This window comes from Gadus macrocephalus, chromosome 8, assembly GCF_031168955.1.
Source record: "Gadus macrocephalus chromosome 8, ASM3116895v1".
Classification (NCBI taxonomy): Eukaryota; Metazoa; Chordata; class Actinopteri; order Gadiformes; family Gadidae; genus Gadus; species Gadus macrocephalus.
The window spans coordinates 13,231,317-13,256,699 of NC_082389.1; the positions used below are offsets into that span (position 1 = coordinate 13,231,317).

Sequence of the window (25,383 nt, forward strand, 5' to 3'; positions counted from 1 at the left end):
ATGTCATCATGTCATCATGTTATTCATTTCTACTCTCCACGTTCTTCTGCTCTTTTCCCTCCACTGTTCGGACCAGAAAACTGCATGAGCTTTTCACGGTTTTCTGTTCCTTGTTTCGTGTACTGTCGCCCATGTATCATCTAACACACTCCCTTCATTTAAACAGGCCCTCAAACTGCACCTTTTCAGGATCGCTTTCAACACATAACCTCCTTCCCTTCTCTACCCTCCCTCCTCTTAACTATTCCAAGTCTTTTATACCTATTTCAGTTTTTTAGTTACCTATTTTCACCCTATTTTATCTTTTTACTTATATACGTTATTATTAAATGTTTTATTCTGTGTTTACTTGTTAAGCGACTTTGAGTATTTAGAAAAGCGCAATATGAGCTGAATGCATAATTATTATTATTATGAAAGAACTTGCATTTAAAATAATAAAAATCTCAAATGTAACATTAGCTGGTTGTCTATCAATGGAGTTGTATTCAAAAGGTGAATTATGTTATTTTAATGAAGCGTATTTTCTAGATCTTTCATAACAACGATTCTGAACAAAACCTTTAGATGAACGAAGACCCATGAAAGAACTCTATCCTTCAAGCCACAAAGGAAATCGATGTTAACTTTGGTCTAGTGTAAAGTTAGCTTTGAACTAGAATGCAATCTGCTACTTTCTAGACGTTTATAAGTCTAGTCTAGTGTATTTAAATAAATCTTATAAGATAAACAAATATTGTGCAGTAGAACATAATTGTATTACCTTGCTACATTAGTAGATGGATGGGAATCTTAATCTTTGCTTTGTTGTTGATCCCCTGGTCTATTATTATGGTTTATTTTGGAATATAATGTAATTGAATAAAGACTTATTTAATATTTCAATGTGTTAGTGGAAAAAACCCTCCAATTCGGAATACATTTCATGGTGTGAATCTTATTGTTATGTATAGATCTGTCTTTCCATTTCTCTAGATTTAGTCAATTAAAACATTATAATATATTTTTATTCATGCATATTCTATTTATATGGGTAAATTTGAATTAGAGCCAAAATTTAGATGATTTCTATGTAGGATACATATTTAAGGATTTCTATATTTTCATTTTCTAAATAGTGTCAATATTTTGGGCATGAATAACATATATATTCTGGCTTTTTTGGAATTAGATTTATGGATTTTCTTTTTCTTGTCGCTAATATATGTGTTTAGGATACTTCTGAGTAGATTATTAAATAACTATGTTAACTCTACAATAATCGGTGTGGTTTTAGTTTGCAGTATGTGATCAAGCATGCTCTTCTCTCACCACAGATCAGAGTCTTTCCATTTCCACCGATACCTCGTCGTCAAGGAGACGACCATGCTGCTCTTTTGATTGACAGCTCCTCATCAGTGATGGGGAACAGGATGTGGTGCTCTGAGATGTTTGTGGTCTGTAGCCGGTGGAGGTGGAGCTGATGGAGGAGGAAGATTCAGGTCTCCGCTAATACAGAGAACCTGACCTCATCTGATCCCCGACAAAGACACAATCATACACACGCACGCACACACCAACTTCACTGCTGCTGGAGGAATGAATCAACGGCAGATGTGTGGTTATATTTAACTTCAGCTACAGGTTCAAACACATTCATCTGAAATATGCCTCTTCTACATTTACTCACATGTCAATCCTGACTCTGTGCTGCCATTGGTCCTCTGGCTCAGAATCATGTGACACACAGACACCACGCCATTGGTTCCACTGAGCTGTCACTCAAAAGCAGCCCTCCCACTCCACCCCGGGGAGAGGTGGGGTTCGTTGAGGACCTATTTGAGGCCACCCTGGTTCACCCTGGTCTCAGTGGCAGCCCCTCTCCTCAGCTTCTCCTACAGACCAGATGCTTCTACTCTCTAGGGCTGCCTGGAGCTCACTGTGTTTAGGTGAGAGTTTCCCACCAATCACAACTCACCACACATCGGGTTTCGTCCACCCCATGAACACGGATGCTCATCCATGTGCTCTTGTCCCTACAGCGGTGGTTGCCATGGCAGCAGAGCTGACTCAGGACCAGGTGTCGTGGACCAGGAGAGAAGGGGACGCCGTCTCCTTCAGATGTACAAACACTGACCAGTGTAATACCTATATCTACTGGTACCAGAAGAAAGAGGGGGAAACATTCACCCAGATTCTTCGAATTCAAAAGAGTAGTGGTAACATTTACAAAGGATTCAACCATCCTCAGGAAGATGATTTCTCATCAGTCTTCAAAGAGAACAGCTGTGACTTGTCGCTTCAGAAGGTGAAAGCGTCCCATTCTGCCACCTACTACTGTTCCTGTTTGACTAGTGTCACACAGTGAGACATTCTCCTTCCTCCCCGTACAAAAACTCTGGTGATCACATGATCCGGCAGGTCATGTCTCATTGGCTGTTCAATCTACAGCCAGGCGCTAATTTGAACTGGACGTGAACAGTAAGATCTGGATCAATCCCTGTTAGATCACAGCCTGGACCTTACAGTCCGTAGTTTAGGCTTCAATCCAAGCCTTGATCTCTCCTATACTATCACCACTGAACTGGTTGCTGGTTTGAGTGAGATGGATCAAACTACAGAGTAACAGACTCACATCTGGAGGCTCTAATGGAAATGGACGACTGTAGGCTCAAACCTCAAGGAACAAGAATCTAGTAAAATACTGAGCTCTGTGGTAATGAAGCACTCTCTGGACAATCTTACATTGTTGTCTTCCTTGAGGAGGAACGAGTCTCCAGTTGTTATTAAAGCCTACGATGAAGAGAGAAGTAGTAACATCAAGTATCCTGATTAACTCTGCAGCCTCTTACAAAGCCCTCCTCTCAGGACAAGAACATTCATCCCCACGCCTCCCTTGTAGTGGTGCTGATCATCTATAAGTGATCGATGTGATCAGCAACTTATTGATCAGCGCTGATAGAATCACAGGCAGTGAGCAGAGGTTTATGATACAGGATATTTCACTGTGGGCGTCTATATCTTTGGTCGCGGCACCACCCTGGTTGTTACGGGTAAGATCACTGCTTCATGGTTTCTATGACTTTGTGTTTCATGATTATGAGTGATATAATATTTCCAGTTGGTTGTTTGACCGGTTTGAGTTGTGCTGGAGAGGTCAGTGTTGTCTGGAGATTTATGTTGTCTTTAAATCTTAAAATATCGCTAATGCTATTAATAAACTAGTATAATATGTCAGTGTATTATGTAATAAATGATGAAGGTTCATAAACATATTATGAATTATCATGATGGGTATACAAATCGGCTCTGACAAATATTATTCCACAAAGAAAAAATAAAAATAATGTAATAATAATAATAATAGTGATTTATGCAGTATTTTAAAGCCTGGATTTTTGCATAATCACTTGTTTTAAATCATTTTAATATTTTGTATTATTATAATAATGATGAATATCGGAACTACATGCTTGAAGTGATTGCAATAAATTGATGTTTACACCACCACAGCCCTGGACTGACGCTGCTGTCCCCCAGAACCAGCACCACCACAGCCCTGGACTGACGCTGCTGTCCCCCAGAACCAGCACCACCACAGCCCTGGACTGACGCTGCTGTCCCCCAGAACCAGCACCACCACAGCCCTGGACTGACGCTGCTGTCCCCCAGAACCAGCAGACCCACCTCGTACAACCTTAAGAGGTCATCATGTCATCATGTCACCATGTCATCATGTCACCATGTCACCATGTCATCATGTCATCATGTCACCATGTCACCATGTCATCATGTCATCATGTCACCATGTCACCATGTCATCAGATCATCATGTTATTCATTTCTACTCTCCACATTCTTCTGCTCTTTTCTCTCCACTGTTTGGACCAGAATAGTGCAGTGGTGTTTCACGGTTTTCTGTTTCCTGTTTCTTATTGTGTACTGTCACCCATGTATCATCTAACACACTCCCTTCATTTAAACAGGCCCTCAAAACCCACCTTTTCAAGATCGCTTTCAACACATAACCTCCTTCCCTTCTCTACCCTCCCTCCTTTTAACGAGTCTTTTATACCTATTTCAGTTTTTTAGATAACTATTTTCACCCTATTTTATCTTCTTACTTATATATGATATTATTAAATGTTAAAGCAACTTTGAACTAGTATGTATCCTGCTACTTTCTAGATGTTTTGTAAGTCTAGTGTACGCTCAGTGTAAGTTCAAGGTGCGATCAAATTGGATTTCCCCCAAAATTGGACGTCTTCATAGGCGAGCAAAACACATTTCCTTTCCTAATAAACCCCCTAAATCCCAGAAAAGCTCAAATCTGCAGACAAACATAAGGAAAAAGCTTTGCACCATATCAACTGATTGATTGCCTTTGTAGTTCTGAAAGAGTTAGGTAGGTTTACTGTAGTTCTAAATATTTTTATTGTAGTTCTGAAGGAACAACATTTTGTGATTTTGAATGAGTTTATTGTGAATCAGAAGTAGTTTATTGTAATTCTGAAATATTTTTATTGTAGTTCTGAAGGAGCACCATTTTGTGATTCAGAATGAGTTTATTGTGAATCAGAAGTAGTTTATTGTAATTCTGAAATATTTTTATTGTAGTTCTGAAGGAGCACCATTTTGTGATTCAGAATGAGTTTATTGTGAATCAGAAGTAGTTTATTGTAATTCTGAAATATTTTATTGTAGTTCTGAAGGAGCACCTTGGCCTATTGATGATAGTAGGTGTTTCTTTTTTATTAACACCAGGGTTGTTCAGGAAATGGCTGCCCATGATAATTATACAACCAACCTGTCACAGTTTCAACGGTTGTTTGTCTTTGTGTCGTTTTAGTTTCTTCCTCCAGATGTCCTCAGTTATTCTTTTCCTTCCCATCATTATCTAGATTTACTTCCTCCTGGTTTGATTTGTTGATTTGTTAATTGTGTCCTCATGTGTTGTTAAGCCCTCTGTTTGTTATCCGTTTGTCTGAAGGTCCTGTCCTGTAGCTAAGTAAGTCTAGCAAGTGTCCTAGTTAATAATTAAACTTTTGTTTGCTGGCAATCATTATTTCTGATAGATCTGCAGAGATTAAGATCATTTTGGTTTAACCTTCTCAGCCTGAGTTTGAGTCTCCATTTGAGTCTGAAACCTGATCTTATAGAGACAACAAATATCACAGCCCTTATTTATTCATGGAATAAATATTGCGAAGACAGTGGCAGAAATGTTCCAGTAAATGAAAATATTCACGATAAATATTAGAGAAAAGAGAAAATGATGTGTAACATGTGTAAACTGCGCAGTGGGGCTCACCGGTTAGAGCGCGTTACATTTAGGGGCCAGTCCTCACCGCAGCGCCCCGGGTCCATTCCTACCCGCGGTACTTTGCTGCATGTCCCCCGCTCTCTCTCCCTAACCTTCCTGTCTATCTCACTCTATCATAGAGCACCAAAATAAATCTGAAAAGATCAACAAATATTGTGCAGTAGAAATAATTGTATTATCTTGCTACATTAGTAGATGGATGGGAATCTTAATCTTTGCTTTGTTGTTGATCTCTTGGTCTATTATTTTGGTTTAATTTGGAATGTAATGTAATTGAATAAAGACTTATATTTATATTTCACTTATAATTCAATGTGTTAGTGGAAGTGTTTGAAAAAATCATATGTGATCATCTGTCCAAAGCTGTCTGTCTAGACCCCTTTCAGTTTGCATATAGGACTAATAGGTCTGTTGAGGCTGCTGTGTCACTTGGTATCCACTCTATTCTACAACATCTTGAGTCCCCAGGCAACTATGCGAAGGTACTTTTTATAGACTGCAGCTCTGCTTTTAATACGATTGTACCCAGCAAACTTTTCTATAAACTCCAAAACATGGGTGTCCTGAACTCCTTATGTCACTGGATTTTAGATTTCCTACAGCAAAGAACACAAGTTGTTAAAATCAATAACAAGTTGTCACAGGCCAAACACATTAGTACTGGTGCCCCCCAGGGGTGTGTATTATCACCTCTGTTATATTCTGAGTACACTAATGACTGCATATCACACAGTGAATCAGGGAAAATGCTTAATTTCGCTGATGATACAACCTTGATAGGGCTGATTTCAGGGGATGATGACAGTGCCTACAGAAATGAGATCCTTTCTTTAACTGAATGGTGTTCCCACCACAACCTAGAGGTGGACTTCCGAAGACAGAGGAAGGAGACCCCACCTCTGTCCATCAATGCGGCGGTGGTGGAACGGGTAGACAGCTTCACATTTCTGGGCACAATGATCTCCTCCTCTCTGAAATGGATAGATAACATCACTGCTATTATTAAAAAAGCCCACCAGAGGCTCTTTTTCCTCCGCCGACTAAAGAAGTTTGGGGTGTCCTGCAAGGGGATGCAGCAGTTCTACCGAGCCACCATTGAGAGCGTCCTTACGTTCTCAATCACAGTCTGGAATGGCAAACCTACTGTCCAGCAGAGGATGCGACTAGACAGGATTGTCCATACGGCCTCCAAGATAGTTGGCTGCAGTCTCCCTCCCATCTCAGACATCTACGAGGCCCGTATCCACAGAAGAGGCCTGAAAACTCTTCAGGATAAATGACACCCTGCTAACTCCTCTTCAATCCACTCCCATCACGTAGAAGGTTGAGGGCCATCAAAACTAAAACCTCCCGCTTCCTCAACAGCACATACTGCAGGTCCATTACATCTCTTAACAACTCTACATCCCTGCACCAGTATATCAGGAATGCAGACTCCCCCAGTGGCCCTGTATAGTATAATATGCACTAATTTCTACTCTGTTTTTATATAATGTGAGTTTTCTTAACTATGTACTTATTTATTGGACCTTATGCAGATTTGCACATGACTTGCTCCATTTTGCACATCACTTGCACCGATATGCACCTGTCACTTTAATCAAACATACAGCACTTACCCTGGCCTGTTAACCAGGTGGAAGTGGGCTACATGTCTTATGTGTGGGATCCTTGGAAGGAATTTGCATGGATGAAATTATGTTCTATGTTTTATGTGTCTTTTGTGTGGGTCTTGTACTGTCATGTACTGTCATGAGCACACTGAAACAAATCCCTGGCAACTTGCACAGAGTTGTATGGCAATAAAGTATTGAATCTTGATCTTGAAAACAGATTCCAATTCGGAATACATTTCATGGTGTGTAGCTAATTGTTAAGTATAAATTTCTATCTTTCAATTACTCTAGATTTAGTAATTTAACACATACACATTTCCATTTTTTTTATTCATATACCTATATTCTACTTATTTGGATGAATTTGAATAAAAGCCAATATTTAGCTGATTTCTTTGTAGGTTGCATATTTAAGGATTTCTATATTTACATTATCTAAATATTGTAAATATTTTGGGCATAAATAACATATATTCTGGCTTTTTTGGAATCTGATTTATGGATTTTATTTTTCTTGTTGCTAATATATGTGTTTAGGATACTTCTGAGTAGATTATTAAATAACTTTATTGAAACTCTACAATAATTGGTGTGGTTTTAGTTTGCATTATGTGATCAAGCATGCTCTTCTCTCACCACAGATCAGAGTCTTTCCATTTCCACCGATACCGCGTCGTCAAGGAGACGACCATGCTGCTGTTTTGATTGACAGCTCCTCATCAGTGATGGGGAACAGGATGTGGTGCTCTGAGATGTTTGTGGTCTGTAGCCGGTGGAGGTGGAGCTGATGGAGGAGGAAGATTCAGGTCTGCACTAATACAGCGAACCTGAGCTCATCTGATCCCCAACAAAGACACAATAACACACACGCAAGCACACACCAACTTCACTGCTGCTGGAGGAATGAATCAACGGCAGATGTGTGGTTATATTTAACTTCAGCTACAGGTTCAAACACATTCATCTGAAATATGCCTCTTCTACATTTACTCACATGTCAATCCTGACTCTATGCTGCCATTGGTCCTCTGGGTCAGAATCATGCGACACACAGACACCACGCCATTGGTTCCACTGAACTGTCACTCAAAAGCAGCCCTCCCACTCCAACCTAGGGGACGGTGGGCTTTGTTGAGGACCTATTTGAGGCCACCCTGGTTCACCCTGGTCTCAGTGGCAGCCCCTCTCCTCAGCTTCTCCTACAGACCAGATGCATCTACTCTCTAGGGCTGCCTGGAGCTCACTGTGTTTAGGTGACAGTTTCCCACCAATCACAACTCACCACACATCGGGTTTCGTCCATCCCAGAACACGGATGCTCATCCATGTGCTCTTGTCCCTACAGCGGTGGTTGCCATGGCAGCAGAGCTGACTCAGGACCAGGTGTCGTGGACCAGGAGCAAAGGGAAAGCCGTCTCCTTCAGATGTACAAACACTGACCAGTGTGGTTCCTATATCTACTGGTACCAGAAGAAAGAGAGCGAAACATTCAGGGTGATTCTTGACATTGACAAGCGTGATGGTGCGCTTGATAAAAGATACAACCATCCTCAGGAAGATGATTTCTCATCAGTCCTCAAAGAGAACAGCTGGGAGTTGTTGCTTCAGAAGGTGAAAGCGTCCCATTCTGCCACCTACTACTGTTCCTGTGGTGTCACACAGTGAGACGTTCTCCTTCCTGCCCGTACAAAAACTCTGGTGATCACATGATCCGGCAGGTCATGTCTCATTGGCTGTTCAATCTACAGCCAGGCGCTAATTTAAACTGGACGTGAACAGTAAGATCTGGATCAATCCCTGTTAGATCAGAGCCTGGACCTTACTGTCTGTAGTTTAGGCTTCAATCCAAGCCTCTCCTATACTGTGCAGAGTTAATATCATCACTGAACTGGTTGTTGGTTACGGTGAGGTGGATCAAACTAAAGAGTAACAGACAAACATCTGGAGGCTCGGACGGAAATTAAAGACTTCATTCTCACACCTCAAGAAACAAGAATCTAGTTAAATACTGAGCTCTGTGGTAGTGAAGCACTCTCTTGAAGTTCTTACATCGTCGTCTTCCTTGAGAAGGAACGAGTCTCCAGTGGTTATTAAAGCCTACGATGAAAAGAGAAGAAGACCGTGGAGACATTTCTACTGAGGAATGATATAAACTCTGCTGATTTACTCTGCAGCCTCTTACAAAGCCCTCCTCTCAGGACAAGAACATTCATCCCCACGCCTCCCTTGTAGTGGTGCTGATCATCTGTAGGGGATCGATGTGATCAACAAGTTATTGATCAGCGTTGACGGCATCACAGGTGGTGAGCAGAGGTTTATGATACAGGATATTTCACTGTGGATATCTTTGGTCGTGGCACCACCCTGGTTGTTACAGGTAAGATCACTGCTTCATGGTTTCTCTGTCTTTGTGTTTCATTTTATGTTGGGGAGAATATGAGTGTATTAATATTTCCAGTTTTTTGGTTGTTTTTTGACCTCTTTGAGTTGTGCTAGAGAAGTCAGTGTTGTCTGAAGTTTCATGTTCTGTCTGTACAGCTTAAAATATCACTAATGCTATTAATAAACTATGCCTCAGTATAATATTATTATGAATTATCATTATGGGGACAAAAATCAGCACATGACAATTTTCAAACCAATATTAAAATTGTAATATTATGCTAATAAAAGCCAACATTAACGTCAACAGTTTGCCAATATAAATTAAAGCCTCCTTTTAAGTAGGATCTGTTTCTATTCTATTCTATTATGTACATTTCTAATCTTCAAAACAATTATTATTTCACAAAGTAGAAATAATAATGTAAAAATATTAATGATACTGTATATATATATGTTTATTATGGAAAATGCACATTGCCCAATGTGCATTTTCCATAATATCATTGGGCTTGATACATAAATCAGATATATTGTATGTATAACATAGTTCTATATGTAAATATTTATTATTCAATTTTTTTTAGATCGCTAATGTAGTTTCTTTGACTACTTAAAATGATTTTAATTATCATGTTTAAAATCGTAGTAATATTAATTATAGTACTTATAAAAATAAAATAATATTACAATTACAAAATATAATAATTTTACACAAATTATGAAGTGATTGCCTCCCTTCATATTGTTTTCAGTTATTTAATTCTTAACATATGTTGTAATATGTAATATAATAATTCTGCTAATATTTCCACGGTTTTGACACCATGTGACTTGTGTTCTGTCTCTCGATTGGTTCTTCTGTTAAACTCAGACAGGTCAGTGGAGCGGCCCAAAGTGAGCGTCTACCCAGCGACGGGAGCTGATTTAAAGGGCCGGCGCTCCCTGCTGTGTGTAGCCAGAGACATGGTCCCTGAGGAGGTCCGGGTGTCCTGGAGGAGGAGAGGGGGGGGCGGAGGGGGGGGGAAGGACGGGGAGCAGCTGGAGCTCAGAGCACCGACATACGCTGCCAGCATCCTGGTTATTGATCAGGGAGAAACCCTCACAGATCAATACATCTGTAGAGTTGATCATGAGGGCGGTCTGCAGGAGGTGGAGTTCCCAGCAGGTAATGAAGAACTACAACCCCTACACATCAGCTTGTTGTCTATCACTAACCCCACTGTCTATCACCTGGGACATGAAGTCTATTAATAACCCACAAACGCTGACCCACCTCCAACAGAAATTACCTTGACGTCAGAAGGCCCCGGAATGATAGAAATGACCTTGACTTCAGAAGGCCCCGGAAAGACAGATGTTACCTTGGCGACGGCAGTTACTACGGACCCCCGGCGTCCAGGGAGACCCAGAGAAGGTCCTTCAGATGAAACACACCGTAAGATCAGCTGCTCTCACTCTGAACTGTTGTAGGAATCTCAAGTGGCCTCTGGATTAGCAGTGTGGTATCTCATCAAGAATACATTAATATATGTACACACCATGGAGTGTAAACCAGTACAAACTATTATGAACCATTACAACCAGTTTATAACAGTATGGAGTGTACAAGCCATTATAAGCCAGCATAAACCAGTATGGCACGTACAAACCACATAGGCCTCTATGGTGCATATGGACCAGTACAAACCACATAGGCCTCTATGGTGCACATGGACCAGTATAAACCAGTATGGGCTGTGTGTTGGGTCCCAGAGTCCCTCCAGGTTCTGTCCAGAGCCAGGCTGGCGTCTGTGCTCTACACAGTGATGGTGGTGAAGAGTGTGCTCTGCTGCTGTGGCCTGGCTCTCCTGCTCCTCCACACCAACAAGACCAGCAGGATGCCCAGAACCAGCACCACCACAGCCCTGGACTGACGCTGCTGTCCCCCAGAACCAGCACCACCACAGCCCTGGACTGACGCTGCTGTCCCCCAGAACCAGCAGACCCACCTTGTACAACCATAAGCGGTCATCATGTCACCATGTCATCATGTCATCAGATCATCATGTCATAATGTAATGTTGTTATTCATTTCTACTCTCCACGTTCTTCTGCTCTTTTCCCTCCACTGTTCGGACCAGAAAACTGCATGAGCTTTTCACGGTTTTCTGTTTCCTGTTTCTAAGTGTGTACCGTTGCCCATGTAACATCTAACACACTCCCTTCATTTAAACAGGCCCTCAAAACCCACCTTTTCAAGATCGCTTTCAACACATAACCTCCTTCCCTTCTCTACCCTCCCTCCTTTTAACTATTCCTCTCTTTTATACCTATTTCAGTTTTTTAGATATCTATTTTTACCCAATTTTATCTTCTTACTTATATACGTTATTATTAAATGTTTTTATTCTGTGTTCACTCTGTTAAGCGACTTTGAGTATTTAGAAAAGCGCAATGTGAGCTGAATGTATTATTATTATTGTTATGTAATAATAATAATCAAGAACATGCTTTTAAAATAATAAAACTCTCAAATGTAACATTAGCTGGTTGTCTATTAATGGAGTTGTATTCATAAGGTGAATTATGTTATTATATAGAAGCGTATTTGCTTAATCTTTGAGTCAGTCTGGATGGCTCATGGCCCTCTGTTGGAACATGTGTGGTTGAACAGGTTGAAGGAACATTATACGTAGAACTGTAGGATAGTTTAATTATAAGAATAAATGAACATGACAACGATTCTGAATAAAACCTTTAGATGAACATAATAATAATAAAGAACATGCTTTTAAAATAATAAAACTCTCAAATGTAACATTAGCTGGTTGTTTATTAATGGAGTTGTATTCATAAGGTGAATTATGTTATTATATAGAAGCGTATTTGCTTAATCTTTGAGTCAGTCTGGATGGCTCATGGCCCTCTGTTGGAACATGTGTGGTTGAACAGGTTGAAGGAACATTATACGTAGAACTGTAGGATAGTTTAATTATAAGAATAAATGAACATGACAACGATTCTGAATAAAACCTTTAGATGAACATCAACTATGCTTCAAGCCACAATGGAAATTGATTTTAACTTTGCTCGAGTGTAAGGTTAACTTTGAACTAGAATTTAACCGGCTAGTTTCTAGACATTTATAAGTCTAGTGTACGCTCAGGGTGTTAAAATTCAAGGTGCGATAAAATTGGATTACCCCCAAAATTGGACGTCTTCATTGGCGAGCAAAACACATTTCATTCCTTATTAAACCCCCTCAATGCTTGAAAAGCTCAAATCTGCAGACAGACATAATGAAAAAGCTTTGCACCCTATCAAATGATTGATTGTCTTAGTAGTTCTGAAAGATTAGGGTAGGTTTACTGTGGTTCTAAATATTTGTATAGCTCTGACGGAGCACCATTTTATGATTCTGAATGAGTTTATTGTGAAGTCGTTTATTGTAATTATGGATTATTTAATTTTAGTTCTGAAGGAGCACTTTATTGACTTTATTGTGGTTGTGAAGGAATTCTTTGTAGTTCGGGTGTAGTTTATTCTAATTTAGGTAATTTAAGGTAATTAAAAGAGTATCAAAACATGATAAAGTTAGTGTTTCTTTATTATTAATACCAGGGGATGCAGGAAATGGCTGCCCATGATATTACTACCAACCTGTCACAGTTTCAACGGTTGTTTGTCTTTGTGTAGTTTTGGTTTCTTTCTCCTGATGTCCTCAGCTGTTCTTTCATCGTCTTCTTCCACCTGTGTTGATTTGTTAATAGTGTCCTCATGTGGATTTAAGCCCTCTGTTTTTTATGCATTTGTCTCAAGGTCCTGTCCTGTAGCTAAACCAGTCTAATAAGTGTCCTAGTGAATTATTATACTTTGGTTTGATTTCAATCATTATTTTTGATAAATCTGCAGTTTCTGCAGAGATTAACATGATTTTGGTTTAACCTTCTCAACCTGAGGTGAGTCTCCTTTTGAGTTTAAAACCTGATCTTTAAGTTACACTGCCAACAAATATCACATAGCATATTTATTTATGTAGGCTACTAAACACAAGAAAATGGACAAAAAGATGTGTAAAGCAGTGCAGTGGGGGCAGTGGGGCGCCCCGGCGGCTCACCGGGTAGAGCGCGTATAAGACTCAGCCCTTACCGCGGTGACGCGGGTTTGATTCCTGCAGTGGTCCTATGCTGCATGTCCCCCGCTCTCTCTCCCTTACCTTCCTGTCTATCTCACTATATCATAAAGCATACAAATAAATCGTAAAAGAAACTCAATAAATGCGCAGTTAATTTTTTTTCATTATCTTGGTACATAAGTAGATGGATGGAAATCTTAAGCATCGCTTTGCTGTTGTTATTAGTCTATTATTTTGGTTTAATTTGGAATTGTATGTAATTGAATACACTTATTTAAAAAGTAAAGTGTTAGTGGATACAGTTTCCAATTCAGAATACATTTCATGGTGTGTATCCAATTGTTATGTATGAATTTGTCTTCATATTTATAGATTTATTCAATAACATTTCCAATAAAAAATTATTCAAACATGTATATTCAATTTCAAATTTCGGGTGAATTTTAATATGAAAACTAAAAGCCAATATTTAGCTGATTCCTATGAAACAAATTTAATGATTTCTATCCTTTCTATTCTTCTATCCTTTCGATTTCTATTTATTTCTCTAAATATTGTAAATATTTTGGGCATAATGTATATATTTTGGAATTAGATTTTTGGATTTATAGCCCCTTTCCTGTTGCTAATATGTGTTTAGGATACTTCTGAATAGATTATTAAATAACTTTATTTATCTCTACAATAATCGGTGTGGTTTTAATTTGCAGTACACAGTCAAGCATGCTCTTCTCTCACCAGAGATCAGAGTCTTTCCACTTCCACCATACCTCGGTCGTCAAGGAGACGACAATGCGACTGTTTTGATTGACAGCTCCTCATGAGTGCTGGGGAACAGGATGTGGTGCTCTGAGATGTTTGTGGTCTGCAGCCGGTGGAGGTGGAGCTGATGGAGGAAACAGATTCAGGTCTCCGCTAATACAGAGAACCTGAGCTCATCTGATCCCCAACAAAGACACAATCACACACACGCACGCAGGCACCAACTTCACTGCTGCTGGAGGAATGAATCAACGGCAGATATGTGGTTATATTTAACTTCAGCTACAGGTTCAAACACATTCATCTGAAATATACCTCTTCAACATTTACTCACATGTCAATCCTGACTCTGTGCTGCCATTGGTCCTCTGGCTCAGAATCATGTGACACACTGACACTACGCCATTGGTTCCACTGAGCTGTCACTCAAAAGCAGCCCTCCCACTCCACCCCAGGGGACGGTGGGCTGGCGTTGAGGACCTATTTGAGGCCACCCTGGCTCACCCTGGTCTCAGTGGCAGCCCCTCTCCTCAGCTTCTCCTACAGACCAGATGCTTCTACTGTCTAGGGCTGCCTGGAGCTCACTGTGTTTAGGTGACAGTTTTCCACACAACTCACCACACATCGGGTTTCGTCCACCCCAGAACACGGATGCTCATCCATGTGCTCTTGTCCCTACAGCGGTGGTTGCCATGGCAACAGAGCTGACTCAGGACCAGGTGTCGTGGACCAGGAGAGAAGGGGACGCCGTCTCCTTCAGATGTACAAACACTGAACAGTGTGGTAGTAATTATATCCGCTGGTACCAGAAGAAAAATAAGGAAACATTCACCATAATTCTACGAATTGACAAGAGTGATGGTGAAGTTTACAAAGGATACAACCATCCTCAGAAGGATGATTTCTCATCAGTCCTCAAAGAGAACAGCTGGGAGTTGTCGCTTCAGAAGGTGAAAGCGTCCCATTCTGCCACCTACTACTGTTCCTGTGGTGTCACACAGTGAGACGTTCTCCTTCCTCCCCGTACAAAAACTCTGGTGATCACATGACCCAGCAGGTCATGTCTCATTGGCTGTTCAATCTACAGCTAGGCACTAATTTGAACTGGACATGAACAGTAAGATCGGGATCAATCCCTGTTAGATCAGAGCCTGGACCATACTGTCTGTTGTTTAGGCTTCAATCCAAGCCTTGATCTCCCCTTGCTACTGTGCTGAGTTAATACAATCACTGAACTGGTTGTTGGTTAGGGTGAGCTGGATCAAACTAAAGAGTAACAGACAAACATCTGGAGGCTCTAATAGAAGTGGACGACTTTATGCTCAAACCTCAAGAAACAAGAATCTAGTAAAATACTGAGCTCTTAGGTAATGGAGCACTCTCTGGAAGATCTTACATTGTTGTCTTGCATGAGAAGGAATGAGTCTTCAGTTGTTATTAAAGCCTACGATGACGAGAGAAGAAGACCTTGGAGTCATTTCTACTGAGCACAGATCAACTATCCTGATTTACTCTGCAGCCTCTTACAAAGCCCTCCTCTCAGGACCAGAACATTCATCCCCACGCCTCCCTTGTAGTGGTGCTGATCATCTATAGGTGATCGATGTGATCAGCAACTTACTGATCAGCGCTGACAGCATCACAGGCGGTGAGCAGAGGTTTAAGATACAGGATATTTCACTGTGGGCGTCTATATCTTTGGTCGTGGCACCACCCTGGTCGTTACAGGTAAGATAAATTCTTCATGGTTTCTCTGTCTTTGTGTTTCATTTCATGTTGGGGAGAATATGAGTGTCATAATATTTGCAGTTGGTTGTTTGACCTCTTTGAGTTGTGCTTGAGAAGTCAGTGTTGTCTGAAGATCCATTTTTCAGCTGTCTGTACAGCTTAAAATATCACTAATGCTATTAATAAACTATGCCTCAGTATAATATGCCAGTGTATTATGTAATAAATTATGAAAGTTACAAAACATATTATGAATTATCATGATGGGATACAAATCGTCAATGACGATTTTCAAAATCGATTAAAGCCTCCTTTTAAGTAGAATCTGTTTATATTCTATTATGTACATTTCTAATCTTGAAATGTAACGTAAAAATAATAATGATATTGATTCAAATATATATTTATATCTATGTTTACTACGGAAAATGCACATGTATGTATATTAGGCTTGATATGTAAATCAGTTTATATTGTGTGTATAACATAGTTATATATGTTAATATTCATCATTATATATTTTTTCAATCGCTAATGTAATTTTTTTGACTACTTTAAATTATTTGAATCATCATGTTTAAAATCATTATAATATTAATTATAGTAATTATAAAAATAATTGATTGCGTCACTTCATATTGCTTTCATAATTATTTAATTAATAACATAATTCGTAATATGTAATATAATAATTCTGCTAATATTTCCACGTTTTGACACCATGTGACTTGTGTTCTGTCTCTTGATTGGTTCCTCTGTTAAACTCAGACAGGTCAGTGGAGCGGCCCAAAGTGAGCGTCTACCCAGCGACAAGAGCTGATTTAAAGGGCCGGCGCTCCCTGCTGTGTGTAGCCAGAGACATGGTCCCTGAGGAGGTCCGGGTGTCCTGGAGGAGGAGAGGGGGGGGCGGAGGGGGGGGGAGGGGGGGGAGCAGCTGGAGCTCAGAGGACCGACATACGCTGCCAGCATCCTGGTTATTGATCAGGGAGAAACCCTCACAGATCAATACATCTGTAGTGTTGAGCATGAGAGCGACCTGAAGGAGGAGATCCCAGCAGGTAATGAAGAACTACAACCCTATAACAATCAGCTTGTTGTCTATCACTAACCCCACTGGCTATCACCTGGAACATTTCAATTACTTTTATATCAACCAGTAGACCACTGTGGTTCATATAAACCAGTTTAGAATACTTTGGTACATATAAACCAGTCCTGGCCAAAATGGTGCAAATTAACCAGTAAAGACCATATGGTGCATATGAATCAGTATAAACCAGCATAGGCCTCTATGGTGCATATGGACCAGTATAAACCAGTATGGGCTGTGTGTTGGTAGGGGTCCCAGAGTCCCTCCAGGTGCTGTCCAGAGCCAGGCTGGCGTCTGTGCTCTACACAGTGATGGTGGTGAAGAGTGTGCTCTGCTGCTGTGGCCTGGCTCTCCTGCTCCTCCACACCAACAAGACCAGCAGGACGCCCAGAACCAGCACCACCACAGCCCTGGACTGACGCTGCTGTCCCCCAGAACCAGCAGACCCACCTCGTAGAACCATAAGAGGTCATCATGTCATCATGTCAACATGTCAACATCTTTTTAATTTTGTTCCGATTCTCTTTTCCCTCCACTGGTCGGACCAGAGATCTGCATTTCTTTTGCTTATTTGTTCTTACTGCCGATTATGTAAAAACAATTTATAAAAATCTAAATTGTTACATTTGCTGGTTGTCTATTAATGAAGGTGTTAAATTCGTGGTGAATTATTATGTTAAATGAATTAAAAAAAGTTTTCTTACTCTTTGAATCAGTCTGTGATGCGCTCAGGTGGTGTGATTTTAAAATCCAAAAACACGCATGAAACATTTACATATTCATATATCATAAATCATGATCTAACGAATCTGAAAAATTGCACTTGGTACACAAAGACCATTACTCTTGTACTGTTACACTACTCCTCAGTTTATTGAAAAGTTTGAAGGTAGGCTTCAATTAACTAAATAATTACTTTTAATTACCATTGTCGTGCTTGACCAAACATGTGAAACCTAGGTTAACATACCAATCCTGTATGTATGAAAATTATTTAAAAAAAATCAGAAAAAGCTCATGTAGAGTCATGTACAAATAGAAGGGTTGACAAACATGTAGACGGGTATAGGATAGCCAATTGTTTTATTTAAATGTCAATATAAGTCGTACTATCAAATACAGCGATGATGAATTTATCTTTTAATGATATCAATCATAATATGTAAAATATATGTATAATAATAAAATATGTTATCATTGCTCATTTTATTCTGAATGCTAAAATATTTCTTAAATTTTTATCAAACTATTTGAACTCCCTAGCCATCTACTTTATCTATGTTTTTGCTCTAGGTTTCTGTTGTCTACTGTGAGTATTGAGTTCAGTACTTCGTCAGGACGGACACATTATATAAACAAAGTATTACAAACATGAAAGCAATGAAAGTAAACTTAAAAAACGTGAAGAGTAGAACTGAATAAAATGATGACATGATGACCTCTTATGGTTGTGCGAGGTGGGTCTGCTGGTTCTGGGGGACAGCAGCGTCAGTCCAGGGCTGTGGTGGTGCTGGTTCTGGGGGACAGCAGCGTCAGTCCAGGGCTGTGGTGGTGCTGGTTTTGGGCGTCCTGCTGGTCTTGTTGGTGTGGAGGAGCAGGAGAGCCAGGCCACAGCAGCAGAGCACACTCTTCACCACCATCACTGTGTAGAGCACAGACGCCAGCCTGGCTCTGGACAGCACCTGGAGGGACTCTGGGACCCAACACACAGCCCATACTGGTTTATGCTGGTCCATATGCACCATAGAGGACCATACTGGTTTATACTGGTCAATGTGCACCATAGAGGCCTATGCTGGTTTATACTGGTCCATATGCAACCCAGTGCTTTAGACTGGTCCATATAGACCATAGTGGTCTATACTGGTTTATACAGGTTTGTTTTCCCCATAAGGGTCTATACTGTTTTATACTGCTTTATATGCATCAAATTGCTTCAAACTGCTATATACTGCTTCATATTCATCCTGGGGTCTTTACTGGTTAATTTGCACCATTGTGGTCAAGACTAGTTTATATGTACCAAATAGACCACAGTGGTCTACAGTTGCTCATATAAAAGTAATTGAAATGTTACAGGTGATAGTGGGGTTATATAAGATTACATGTCCAATTTGATAGACACTGGGGTTAGTGATAGACAACAAGCTGATGTGTAGGGGTTGTAGTTCTTCATTACCTGGGACCTCCACCTCCTGCAGACCGCTCTCATGCTCAACTCTACAGATGAATTGATCTGTGAGGGTTTCTCCCTGATCAATAACCAGGATGCTGGCAGCATATGTCGGTCCTCTGAGCTCCAGCTGCTCCCCCCCCCCCCCCCCCCCCCCCCCCCTCCGCCCCCCCCTCTCCTCCTCCAGGACACCCGGACCTCCTCAGGGACCATGTCTCTGGCTACACACAGCAGGGAGCGCCGGCCCTTTAAATCAGCTCCCGTCGCTGGGTAGACGCTCACTTTGGGCCGCACCACTGACCTGTCTGAGTTTAACAGAAGAACCAATCGAGAGACAGAACACAAGTCACATGGTGTCAAAACCGAGGAAATATTAGCAGAATTATTATATTACAGATAACAAAATATGTTAAGTAATAAATAATTATGAAAACACTATGAAGTGAGGCAATCAATTCATAATTTTGTCAATTTATTACAATAAATACCACAATTATTATTATAATAATTGTAAACTTGATAATTAAAATATTTTAGCTGTAAAAATAAAACTACAATAGAATGAACAATACGCTGAGAATATATTAATAAATATTAACATATACTGTATAACTATGTTATACATACAATATATATGATTTACATATCTAGCCTGATATACATGCCATGTGCATTATCCATAAAAAACATATATAAATACATGAAAATACAGGCATTAAAATACTACGCCAATCAATATTATTATTAATGCATCATAATTATTTCAACTTTCTGGAATAACAATTGTATTGAAGCAGGTAGATGAGATGTCTACAATATAAACGGATTCCACTTAAACTTTATTAGGAGTATTCATTTGATTTTGGCCAGCTGTTGGCTTATCATTTTATTAGTATAATACAAAATTTGATTATTGGTGGTTTGAAACTGTCAAGATTTTTTATTTAAACATAATTATCCCCAATATGTATATTGACCTTCACAATTTATTTCATATTACACTGACATATTAAAATGAGGCAGTTTATTAATAGCATTGGTGTGATTTTAAGCGGTTCAAACATGAATCAGACAACACTGACTTCTCCTGCACAACTCAAACAGGTCAAACACAAACAACTGGAAATATTATTACTCATATTCACCCCAAAATAAAATGAAACACAAAGACAGAGAAACCATGAGGAAGGTATCTTACCTGTAACCACCAGGGTGGTGCCACGACCAAAGATGTCCACAGTGAAATATCCTGTATCTTAAACCTCTGCTCACTGCCTGTGATGCTGTCAGCGCTGATCAATAACTTGCTGATCACATCGATCACCTATAGATGGTCAGTCTCCACCACCAGGGAGGCGTGGGGATGAATGTTCTTGTCCTGAGAGGAGGGCTTTGTAAGCGGCTGCAGAGTAAATCTGGAGAGTAGATGTCACTGTTTGTGTTCAGCAGAAATTACTCCAAGGTCTTCTTCTCTCTTCATCGTAGGCTTTAATAACAACTGGAGACTCGTTCCATCTCATGAAGGATGAAAATGTAAAATCTTCCAGAGAGAGCTTTATTACCACAGAGTTCAGTATTTTACTAGATTGTTGTTTCTTGAGGTTTGAGCCTAAAGTCGTCCACTTCTATTAGGGCCTCCAGATGTCTGTCTGTTACTTTGTAGTTTGATCCACCTCCCCCAAACCAGCAACCAGTTCAGTGATGATATTAACTCAGCACAGCAAGGAGAGATCAAGGCTTGGAATGAAGCCTATACTACAGGCAGTATGGGATTACAGGGATTCTTCCTTCTGCTGCTGGCCTTCTCAACATGGCACGGCAAGGACTCGTACCCCCGACCTCATAGACACTATACACACCAGCATAGGGTTAAGTCTCAACACGTGCCTTAATGTGTAACATAACAGGGATTGATCCAGATCTTACTGTTCATATCCAGTTTAAATTAGCGCCTGGCTGTAGATTGAACAGCCAATGAGAAATCTTCTGCTGCGTCTTGTGATCACCAGAGTTTTTGTACGGGCAGGAAGGAGAACGTCTCACTGTGTGACACCACTAGTCCAACAGGAACAGTAGTAGGTGGCAGAATGGGACGCTTTCACCTTCTGAAGCGACAACTCCCAGCTGTTCTCTTTGAGGACTGATGAGAAATCATCCTTCTGAGGATGGTTGTATTTTTTATCAAGCGCACCATTACTCTTGCCAATGTCAAGAATCAGGGTGAATGTTTCGCTCTCTTTCTTCTGGTACCAGAAGATATAGGAACCAGTACACTGGTCAGTGTCTGTACACCTGAAGGAGACGGTTTCCCCTTCTCTCCTGGTCCACGACACCTGGTCCTGAGTCAGCTCTGCTGCCATGGCAACCACCGCTGTAGGGACAAGAGCACATGGATGAGCATCCGTGTTCTGGGGTGGACGAAACCCGATGTGTGGTGAGTTGTGATTGGTGGGAAACTATCACCTAAACACAGTGAGCTCCAGGCAGCCCTAGAGAGTAGAAGCATCTGGTCTGTAGGAGAAGCTGAGGAGAGGGGCTGCCACTGAGACCAGGGTGAATCAGACTGGCCTCAAATAGGTCCTCAACACAGCCCCCTGGAGTCAACTGGGCGGGCTGCTTTTGAGTGACAGCTCAGTGGAACCAATAGCTTTTGGTTTCTGTGTGTCACATGATTCTGTGCTGAGTTAGGATAGACATGTGAGTAAATGTCAAAAAGGAATATTTCAAATGAATGTGTTTAACCTGTAGCTGAAGTTAAATATAACCACATATCTGGTGTTGATTCATTCCTCTAGCAATGGAGATGGTGCTTGTGTGTGTGTGTGTGTGTGTGTGTGTGTGTGTGTGTGTGTGTGTGTGTGTGTGTGTGTGTGTGTGTGTGTGTGTGTGTGTGTGTGTGTGTGTGTGTGTATGTTTTGCTTGTGTGTGTGTGTGTGTGTGTGTGTGTGTGTGTGTGTGTGTGTGTGTGTGTGTGTTTGTGTGTGTGTGTGTGTGTGTGTGCATGTTTTGCGCGCGCGCGTGTGTGTGTGTGTGTGTGTGTGTGTGTGTGTGTGTGTGTGTGTGTGTGTGTGTGTGTGTGTGTGTGTGTGTGCGTGCGTGTGTGTGTGTGTGTGTGTGTGTGTGTGTGGCTACGGTTCTCTGTATCTGTTTCCTCCACCAGCTCCATCTCCACCTCCAGCTCGACCTCAACCACCTACAGACCACAAGCATCTCAGAGCACCACCTGTCCCCCAGCACTGATGAGGGGCTGTCAATCAAAACAGCAGCATGGCCTTCTCCATATATTCGCAACAAAAATGGGCAAGTATTCCAGAAATCAAATTAGACAAAAGCCAGAATACATGTTATTTATGCCCATACTTTTGATTGAAATAATTAAATAGGTATTCATTCTACATACATTTCAGCTAAATATTTCATTTTTTTCCAATTCCCCAAAATAATTGGAATATACATAGATGAATCAGTATGTTTTATTGGAAATGTTTAAAATATTGACTCTAATTATGAGAAACAGAAAGATAACTTTAGACACGAACACTAGACACGAATTTGTGTTACCTCCAAGAGGACAATTGGGTCACTATATTAAAAGTTTAAAACAAAATAGACTAGTTGTTATATACACACTCAAATGTCCCCAGTTAGCAATCAATGAAGTCTTATCTTACGTAAATTGAAAAAATAAATCATTTAAAGAGTTTTATTTGTTAAATCCATGTATTTAATATGATTCATAATAAATCATACACATGATACCAAACAAAATGACTATGGCAGAAGTTAAAAATTATCTTTATCAAGCCACTTCCTAGACAGGTCAAACAACAAACTGATGGCTTAAATGCACTTGAGGAAACAATTATCAAATCAACGATAATCAGGGGAAAGAAAAGTCTAACAGGGACATCTGCAGAAATAAAAAACGACACAAAGAGCACCGTTCAAACTGTGACAGGTCGGTTGCATAAGTATGATGAGCAGCCTTCTTCTGAATCACACTGGTGTTAATAATAAAGAAACACTTACTTTATCGTGTTTCGATTCTCTTTTAATTACCATAAATAACATAAATAGACTACAGTTAACCACAGCAAACCCAAACTACAAATAAGTCCTCCACAACCACAAAAAAAGTCAATGAGGTGCTCCTCAGAACAAAAATAATCTTATTCAGAATACCAATATGCTGCTCCTCCCGAACTACAATAAAAATATACAGAACTACAATAAACCCATCCAGAATTAGAACTACAATAAAGTCCTTCAGAACGACCTGCATCATAAACCTTGCTGTTCTCATCAATCCCCTAGATGATAGAGGAGCTCCACGGGGGGGGGGGGGCTGAGAGGGCCTCTTCCTGCAGGAGGATCACAGACTCCCAACCTGATGAGAGGCTGCACGGGAAGCTGGGAAAACAAGTCTCTCAATCCCGGACCATCAGCACCGGCTCTCCTCAAGGCTGCATTGTTCCACTGCGGACTGAACAGCTCGGAGCACAATGCTGTAAAGACAGTGGGGATGGTTGTGGACCCCAGGAAGAACGCAGCCCCACTCACCATCACCCTGTGTGACTCCTGAGGCAACACTGTGGAGTCCCTACGCTGCCTGGTTCCCATTATTTCCAAGGACTCGAAGTGGGAGCTGAACATCAAGGATGGTGCCCTTCTGCATCTCATTCATTGGGTCCGTCCTCACCTACTCCATCACCCTCTGCTGCGCTGGTGCCACTGCCAAGGGATCGCTCCGTAGAGAAGGGGAGTGGCTGAGGGGAGCAGGAGAGATTTTGGCTGAGCCCCTGACCCGGTCGCACCCCTCTGGCTGCGGCCGAGCAGCACCGAAACCTCACGCCACAAGAACAGTTTCTTCCTTCTGCTGCTGGCCTTCTCAACATGGCACGGGACCCCCGACAAGGACTCGTACCCCCGACCTCATAGACACTATACACACCAGCATAGGGTTAAGTCTCAGCGCCGGCCTTAATGTGTAACATTAACACACAGTTCTCTGGAATATATTTCTTGCGAATTGCACCGCACAGCACTTTAATTAGGATCTCATGGTAAATGTTTCTATCTTATATTGATGTTTCTTGACCTATAGTACATGAGTTTTACTTTCTGTCTTTCTTTCTATTTGATATTTATGTTCATGTTTATTACTATTGTGATGCACCAACACCACATTCCTTGCTCACGTTCAACAGACTTGCAATAAAGTCTATTCAGATTCTGATAACCCTCCCCAGCAGCAGTGGAGATGTTGCTGGTGTGTGCTTGTGTGTAATGTGTGTGTGTGTGTGTGTGTGTGTGTGTGTGTGTGTGTGTGTGTGTGTGTGTGTGTGTGTGTGTGTGTGTGTGTGTGTGTGTGTGTGTGTGTGTGTGTGTGTTGCTGTTGTGTAGGTGTTGGTCTGAGATGATTCTGGGAAATCAGATGAGCTCAGGTTCTCTGTATTAGTGCAGACCTGCATCTGTTTCCTCCATCAGCTCCGCCTCCACCGGCTACAGACCACAAACATTTCAGAGCACCACATCCTGTTCACCAGCACTGATGAGGAGCTGTCAATCAAAACAGCGGCATTGCCGTCTCCTCTGCTGCCTCAAACAATATAATAACATTAATAATAATAATGATAATTATAGTTAATAATATGACCTTATTATAGTTATAGTTAATTTTGATAATTCTATTATTTTGTTATAATTATTCTTTGTATTAACCCTAAGGGCCCTATCTTGCATCCGGCGCAATTGACTGTCTACACTGACGCATGAGTCGTTGCTAGTTTGCAACTGGCGCAGAGCGTTCTTTTCCCTCCATCGCCACGCTCCTGTAAATTAGGGAATGATCTTGCGCCCCAAGGGGCGGTTCGGCGAAAGGAGGAGGCGTGTTCTGGCGCAAACGTTCCCTGGTGCTACTTTGCAGTTTCAGAAAACAATTGCGCCACAAACTAGGAAATACCTGGTTTAAAGTCAGTGGCGCGTTGTTCAGATGCTATTTTAAGGGCGCATGCATAATGTTGCCTTTGCACCTCGCTCATGCACTTTTGCTTCTCTCATCTACCTAGCCACACATTCTTGGGAAATTATTTGGGAAAGAACAGCCGAAACAGCAGTAATAAGTTGTACTTTTAATAAAATGCATCTGAAAACACTGTACAGCAAACACATCTTTTCTTGACACAGACGTCGTGTACAAGCCCATAACTTTCA

At 40.9% G+C, this 25,383-nt stretch overlaps 2 protein-coding genes across 2 annotated transcripts; one reads left to right on the forward strand and one right to left on the reverse strand.

The window, feature by feature from the left end:
* The first annotated feature begins 7,889 nt into the window (after window positions 1–7,889).
* LOC132462481 (uncharacterized) lies at window positions 7,890–17,654 on the forward strand. The gene is made up of 7 exons (XM_060058035.1): window positions 7,890–8,171; window positions 8,264–8,579; window positions 8,788–8,822; window positions 9,230–9,295; window positions 10,175–10,468; window positions 10,586–10,738; window positions 17,247–17,654. Exons 1-7 carry the CDS (start codon window positions 8,129–8,131, stop codon window positions 17,414–17,416), a joined length of 1,077 nt encoding a protein of 358 aa, XP_059914018.1. The 5' UTR covers window positions 7,890–8,128; the 3' UTR covers window positions 17,417–17,654.
* A 195-nt stretch (window positions 17,655–17,849) lies between these two features.
* On the reverse strand, window positions 17,850–21,756 carry LOC132462482 (uncharacterized). The gene is made up of 6 exons (XM_060058036.1): window positions 21,634–21,756; window positions 21,224–21,541; window positions 20,369–20,419; window positions 19,338–19,475; window positions 19,177–19,305; window positions 17,850–18,690 (listed from the first exon to the last, which is right to left on the reverse strand). The coding sequence occupies exons 1-6, from the start codon at window positions 21,674–21,676 to the stop codon at window positions 18,530–18,532; spliced, it is 840 nt and encodes a 279-aa protein (XP_059914019.1). The 5' UTR covers window positions 21,677–21,756; the 3' UTR covers window positions 17,850–18,529.
* Between the last annotated feature and the right edge of the window lie 3,627 nt (window positions 21,757–25,383).

Excerpts from the sequence above, each read along its gene's own strand:
- LOC132462482 (XM_060058036.1), bottom strand. The coding sequence starts at position 21,676 with ATGCTTCTACTCTCTAGGGCTGCCTGGAGCTCACTGTGTTTAG. Across the intron at positions 21,542-21,633 it reads CTGGAGCTCACTGTGTTTAG|CGGTGGTTGCCATGGCAGCA; the intron begins GTGATAGTTTCC and ends TTGTCCCTACAG. Across the intron at positions 20,420-21,223 it reads CTGTTCCTGTTGGACTAGTG|GATATTTCACTGTGGACATC; the intron begins GTGTCACACAGT and ends TTTAAGATACAG.
- LOC132462481 (XM_060058035.1), top strand. The coding sequence starts at position 8,129 with ATGCATCTACTCTCTAGGGCTGCCTGGAGCTCACTGTGTTTAG. Across the intron at positions 8,172-8,263 it reads CTGGAGCTCACTGTGTTTAG|CGGTGGTTGCCATGGCAGCA; the intron begins GTGACAGTTTCC and ends TTGTCCCTACAG. Across the intron at positions 8,580-8,787 it reads TGTTCCTGTGGTGTCACACA|AGTTAATATCATCACTGAAC; the intron begins GTGAGACGTTCT and ends TATACTGTGCAG.